This window comes from Saccopteryx bilineata, chromosome 10 (assembly GCF_036850765.1).
Source record: "Saccopteryx bilineata isolate mSacBil1 chromosome 10, mSacBil1_pri_phased_curated, whole genome shotgun sequence".
In the NCBI taxonomy this organism is placed as follows: domain Eukaryota; kingdom Metazoa; phylum Chordata; class Mammalia; order Chiroptera; family Emballonuridae; genus Saccopteryx; species Saccopteryx bilineata.
Genome location: NC_089499.1, coordinates 36,302,312 through 36,308,865, shown reverse-complemented (window position 1 = coordinate 36,308,865; position 6,554 = coordinate 36,302,312). Strand labels below are relative to the sequence as shown.

The window sequence follows — 6,554 nt, the reverse complement described above, 5'->3', positions numbered from 1 at the left end:
GTATGGAAAATAAATGAGACGGTGTTTCTGGAAATTTAGATATGGTTAAAATATTAATGAAGGGAGTTAGAAAATGATCAGATGTCAATGTAGCTGTCTGTATGAGGAGCTGTGAGTGCGAGGAAAAGCCTGTGTTTCCTGTCACTACTATATCGGTCTTAGAAATAAAGGTATTATGTGAGGTATTCAAAGGGAAAAGCTAAAATAGAACAAATATATCTCATTAACAAAGCAGTCAATTCCCTTTATTTTTAAAATTTTATGTACACATGAATGATCTGTATAATGTACATTCAATATAGAAAGCTTTATATATTTGATAATGTATAGAACATTTCACAATTACACTAATCTCTTACATAACATCTTGACATTTATTTTTAAAATTTTTTGCACAAGCTCCTTTTTCATTCAATTTGGTAAAGCTGGTTATACATCCCGATGTGTACTGTGAGCTCTCGGAAGGTTAATGATTGAGGAGAAGATAACAGTGAACAGAGGCAGGGACAAACCCTCATAGTGTTCGACTGCGCAAGGGGGACAGCCACAAAGACTCAATTCAGGAGAGGAAACTACCCTTTTCCAAGGACAAGTGACTTAGTCCAATTTCTGTAGACTGTAGTTCAACCCTACAGTCACGCTAATTCAAAAAAACATTATAAAAACTAGAAAGAAAGTTTAGTCTTTTTGATTCACAGTCTTGTAAACAGATATAAAGAAACAAAATGTGCTTACATACAACAAGAAAAGTAATTCTTGTGTACCCACTTAGGTTGATCCAGAGTGCTTTCTTATAATGTGATACAATTAGAACCACTGACTTTTTCCTAAATAAAAATATATTTATAGAAAAGGAATAACACTGTCATGAAATCAGGAGAAAGGCAGTTAAGAGTTTGCTTCAACGCATCAGCTGGAGGAATGTGGACTGGGCACGGACTGGCCTTTCAGCGATTAGCGTCTCTCAAGAATGGTTCAAGTCTGATAGCCAAGGTCGCCTGCCTCATGGTCTACAGGAGGCGGCAGATTAGACATGACTGACGAGGCTGTCCCTGCGGTAAGGTAGCCAGCAACTCCAGGTCCTGTAAGAGAGAAAGCAAAACACACACCTTCTAGAGAGCAGTCATGTGAAAACACTTCTAAAAAAAGTCACAACCCCATCAAGAACCCCATCACAAGAAACTGATAATCTAGTAGAATTATATAAATGTACAACTAAATCTTAACAGCTACACAGCACCAATTTCATGGTTTGCCTTCACTATGTGAGAAAGCTAAAAATGATTTCAAAGTTTATGCTGAACTGATTTAAAAATATGGAAAAAAAATTTCCTTTCTTACATCTGGGAAATTCAAGTTTTCAAAAAATCCTGGGCAATGAAGGATAGCTATGTCAAATAAAAAACTTAAATGGGGCCCTGGCCGGTTGGCTCAGTGGTAGAGCGTCGGCCTGGCGTGTAGGAGTCCCAGGTTCGATTCCCGGCCAGGGCACAAAGGAGAAGCACCCATCTGCTTCTCCACCCCTCCCCCTCTCCTTCTTCTCTGTCTCTCTCTTCCCCTCCCACAGCCAAGGCTCCATTGGAGCAAAGTTTGCCCGGACGCTGAGGATGGCTCTGTGGCTTCTGCCTCAGGCACTGGAATGGCTCTGATTGCGGCAGAGCGACACCCCAAGATGGGCAGAGCATCGCCCCCTGGTGGGCGTGCCGGGTGGATCCCGGTCGGGTGCATATGGGAGTCTGTCTGACTGCCTCCCTGTTTCCAACTTCAGATCAATACAAAAATAAATAAATAAATAAATAAATGGGAACAAACAGAGGAAGAAACTCTATACTTGGTCAGCCCATCCAAAAGTCACATGATGAAATTCCCAACAAAACCACTTCTATTCATCAAGCTAATCTATTTTCATTTGGTGCAAAGAAATGTATTATAACAAGTAACACCAAATGAACAAGGGTTGCTACACCAGGGTCTCAGAAAGAAAAGGCAGGCTCGGGACATGGCAGAGGCCAAAACAAGAATGCTATGGGAAAAGGTATCACTATTTTAGTTTGATGTCTGCCTTGATCCTGAACAATCTCTGCTGCATGAAAATGCCGGAATGCTGAAATGCCCTTACGTATCAAGATATATGAGCAGACCATGGCTTCAAGCCCTCTAGTTTATATTACACATTGCAAACATTTAATCACATCTCAATCACTGCACGAACAGTACAGAGTACTTGCAAGACACACTGCAGCATAACAAGCATACTGAGCAATACTTTCAGCTGAAACCACAGGAAACAAGGCAAACAGCTAAGGAACACTGAAGGGTTAGGACTAGAAAGGCAGTGGAAGCGGCATGCATTGTAGCAAAATGGTTCTCTACCTGCTTCAGAGCTACACAGAAGTTAGCAAGCTGCCTGGCAGAGCGGATCTAAAGCCCACTCCTGAGGTGAAGGGGACTGCTGCCAGCTAGAAGGGAAGGAGAGACACCTGAGGGGAAAAAAGAAAGATAAGCAGCAAGGGAAGTTGTGAGGAAGTGCAAACAGCAGAGCAGTCTGCAGAGGGCTACTGCGTAACCAGGGCTGGTGTAGTACAGACTCAGGTTATCCTGTTTCACCTTCTGACCATTGGTACCGAGGACGTGAAGTGGCCGGCACCGCTGAGCAGACATGCGTAACTGGTGCGTGGTTCCGTGGCCAGGGCCAATGCAGAATGCATGGGCTGTAACATGACACGAAGCACCTGGCACTTCATTCCTTCAACTCATAAACTTAGAATTCTCCCTTTTTAAGGCCCCCATGAGCCTGCACCTATTGTCCCCTGCCTTCCACCCATCAGGACACCAGGCCTTGCACAGACTGCTCAGGAAAAAGACAATCCGGTCCGCAGAGCCCGCTCTCAGGGTGACTCAAAGCGACAGTCCACACTGTTACATCACTTCCCACCAACCTCTCACTCCCTGAGCCTTTGGCAGCAGCAAGAGTACTAGGAAACTAGCAGACAGGTCTCCCCAAAGATGCAATCCAGGGAACAAAACCCTAACACTCTGGGTCGGAATAGTGTCCAAGCACTTCTGGCTGAGGGCTCAACTTGGTTCACATCAAACAAGTAGATTATGAGACCAAATCACGAGTGCTATGTATAAAAAACGGACTAAGGTTGAGGTTCTCAAACTGTGTGCTGAGGCACCCGGGCAAACTCACAGAAGCACTGCTGGGTATTTTTAATTTGAGATACACAGAGACAGCTGCTGGACACCATACAAACAACAACTTTCAAGGTGTTGGATATAACTACTTAATAAATTTAACTATTAGGCTTTCTTTTTATCTAGAAATATATGAAAAAAAATAACTAAGATATCAAGGGCACTGTGAAATGAGCATGTTTGAGAATGTCTGGGATAAAATCTAAACTGTGACATATGAGTCCCAGAGGGTCACGCAGAATATTCCAGGCCTGTCGCTTGCCTCTTTAGGAAAGACAGTGACCTGGCCTGCTGGAGGACATGACTGGTTTCTGGGGGCCAGGGGCTAGTCCGGTCATTAGGATGGGACAGAGCAGTCGTGTTCTCCAGAGAAAGGTAGGAGAAAAGAGGAGGGCTTGCCAAAAATGTGACATGTGGCAACAGTGTGCAAGGCTGTCAGGCTTGAAAAGAATGAGAAAAGACAAAAGATTAAGGAATACCACAAAACAAAACTGGCTGTCATGACAGAGTAATGGGAGAAACATGAGCGTTGGTGAAACTGAACACGGGATCCCCAGTAGGGAAGCCCTGCCTTTGCAGCCCACGTCCCAGCCCGTGTCCACTGACGCTGACCTCAGGGACCCTCCTGATACTGCTCACATCCAAGACAGGAGTAAAAACAGCAAAAGGTAATAAAAATCAACTCTGCAAAGAACAAACGGGCTGGTTTGAGGAGAGGCCCAGGACTTGTGCCTCTCTCCCTTTAATGCCTTAGGAAGCCAAGGTAGCTAGTCCACATGCCTGTCATTGAACAAATATGGAGAAGGGAAGTTTTTTCACCTCCAATTCCAGCTCCTAAAAGCACCTTCACTTTGTCCTGCTCGTCTTCCTTCCCCTGTTGCTCCTTTATCTACTAGTTTTCTAGGTGATGGAATTTGAGGATTTTCAGTACTGAAATTATTTTTACAGGGTCTTGAACTCGTCCACATCTAGCTCTTCTGGAACCTTACAAATGGCTAAGCAACTCAAGGCCCTGGATAGTGAGCAACCCATGTCTGCATCACAGGTATAATCCCAGCGCAGCCCTTTCAGGTGAGCATTCACCATCAAGCAAAACATGCCGGGCTTGAGAGACGCCTCACTGGAGGCCGTCTCCTGTCAGTTTATCAACACCAAGTCATCCTGACTAGGGCATTTTAAATTTTTACCCCAAATCCTGAGCATGTGACTGAATGACACTGGCTCAGCAGCCAGGGACAAGAAAATCATTAAATGCATTTTTGATCGTTTTCATTTTATTTCAAAATAGTAATGAACTTTCTTTTATTTTCCTCCATCTACTAACCAAGATCCACTTACTTGTCAAACCCACGCAAAGGCACCAGAAGAAAAGGCTGGTGAAGGTGTGTTCTCACAGCACCTTATTTCCTTTGCAAATGGTGTAAAGAGCGGCAGTGTACAGTCTGAATCTTCTCAAGGCTGAGGGGTAGGGAGGGGCAAATCTAAAATTCCAATTTAGCACAACATTGTACACATTCATTCCATGGGGTTCCTCATAATGGGGATTAGAAGTACGTGTCGCTTTTATCATACACATGACACATAATACACGAGTAGAAAAGCTCAAACACATACACACACAAAACATCTGGCAACTCAGTAAGTACACATCAATCAATTGGCACTACGTGAACTCTTCAGAGTTAGTCCTTTTAAACAGGACAGACTGAGCTATTAGGGAAACTCTTCAACAACAAACATCTCAACAAAAGAACACCCCAGATTGATGATGTGCTAAGAACTGGACAATATAAGGGCCAACAGAGCATGGAGCCAGTCCAGACGGTCCCATTCTGACAGGCCTGCAGGCTTCCGTAATGACCTTCAGAATAGTCACACTGATAGCCAGCCCTTTCCAGGCTGAGATTTATACCATCTGCCCCTTGACGGGCTTCGTGGGAAATTCTCTGCCCCTTGAGCCAGCCCACAGACTTGGAGAAAGTTGTTAGCAGCAGCCTTTCGTCTTCCCTAACCGTCTTTTACCCTCTACAATTCATCACAGCTGCTGCTCACACCTCCTGTCAGAAGCTACCCCAGGATCCGAGTAAGAGGAAAGGCACACACAGGAATCTTTACTCCCTGTTCTTTTTCTCTAGTTCTTAGGGAATTTGGATGAGGGTCAGAACCACAGTGATTTCTAAAGGAAGTCCAGGTCTCTGAAGATAACACCCTATTCTACTCTGTCCCAACCACAGATCTTTTGGCCTGCGGCCTACAGCTAAGTCACAGACCTCTGGCAGTTTTTGATTCCATCAAGCCAAGCCAATGAACGCTAACTATAATAGAGAACAAAAAGAATTACAAGAGGCCTCCCTGCAGGGAAGCTTATAATCCATACCTTACTATTTTTTAGGGCCAAATTTTAAAAAAGTTTACACTTAGCTAAAATAAGGAAGATTTTCCAAGTACAGAATCCTATATACAAAATAATGAATGTAAATGTCACAAAAATGAGGTATTATGTAAACCTCTGAAAAAAAAGAGTCTAAAAAGGTCAAGTCTTCCGTGTGCCTATTAGAACATTCTCCTAGTTAAAAGCTGTAGCTCAACCCCCAATTTGAAAGAGATATGAGATAGACCAGATTCCAGGTACTTCTCTCCACAGCAATCACAGGATACGGATGGAAGAGCTGGAGGGAAACGCATGGCAGAGGGCAAGAACCACCTCACATTCTTCAGGTTAATTTCAACTGAGAACTTTTACACTCGAGACTAGATTTCATTTTCAGCATACAGCAACAGAATGTGGGACTTTCTAGTTAATCAGAAGTCAATATGAAATTGAATAATTTAAAACTTTTTTGCAGTAAGTATGCCAAATGGACAAGAGTCCTGAGCTTCAAAACTCTACTAACCTTTTGATCTCTTAATCAGTAAAACATCCTTTTCTTTATGTTACCTACATTTTTTCTCCAATAAGAGAATTACCCAAAAACATTTAGTGAAAGTACAGATTAGTCACTAGAAACTTAGAAGAAAAACATTTCACATGAGTATACGTATTTGGAAACTCAACCTGTTATTTTGACAAAAATAGAATGATGGGATGATACTGTTATTTCTGATTAGATATTTTTCCACAATTTTTACATGTTTAAGATAAGCATGCTCCAAACATAACTTATGACACCATTAATCTGGTCAAAACTGAGCAGGGTTCACGTTTCGGTCAGCACACATTCAACACAACAGCAGTTCCCATGCGGCTCAGGGCTAAAACCAGAGGCCTACTGCAGGCTCACAGCGCCTCCAGGACAGGTAGTCGCTTAGGAGAACCCTCTTAATGCTATTTCTAGTTTAGTAAGGGCAACAGGAAG

At 43.1% G+C, this 6,554-nt stretch overlaps 1 protein-coding gene across 3 annotated transcripts in view; it reads right to left on the bottom strand.

Moving 5' to 3' along the window:
* Window positions 1-218: 218 nt before the first annotated feature.
* DNAJC13 (DnaJ heat shock protein family (Hsp40) member C13) overlaps window positions 219-6,554 on the bottom strand; it is a 134,174-nt gene continuing 127,838 nt past the window's right edge. For all 3 annotated transcript variants that reach the window (XM_066244407.1, XM_066244406.1, XM_066244405.1), the window contains one exon: window positions 219-1,082. In XM_066244407.1, the coding sequence (XP_066100504.1) occupies window positions 976-1,082 (107 nt within the window). In that variant the 3' untranslated portion in view covers window positions 219-975. The remainder of the gene's footprint in view (window positions 1,083-6,554) is intronic.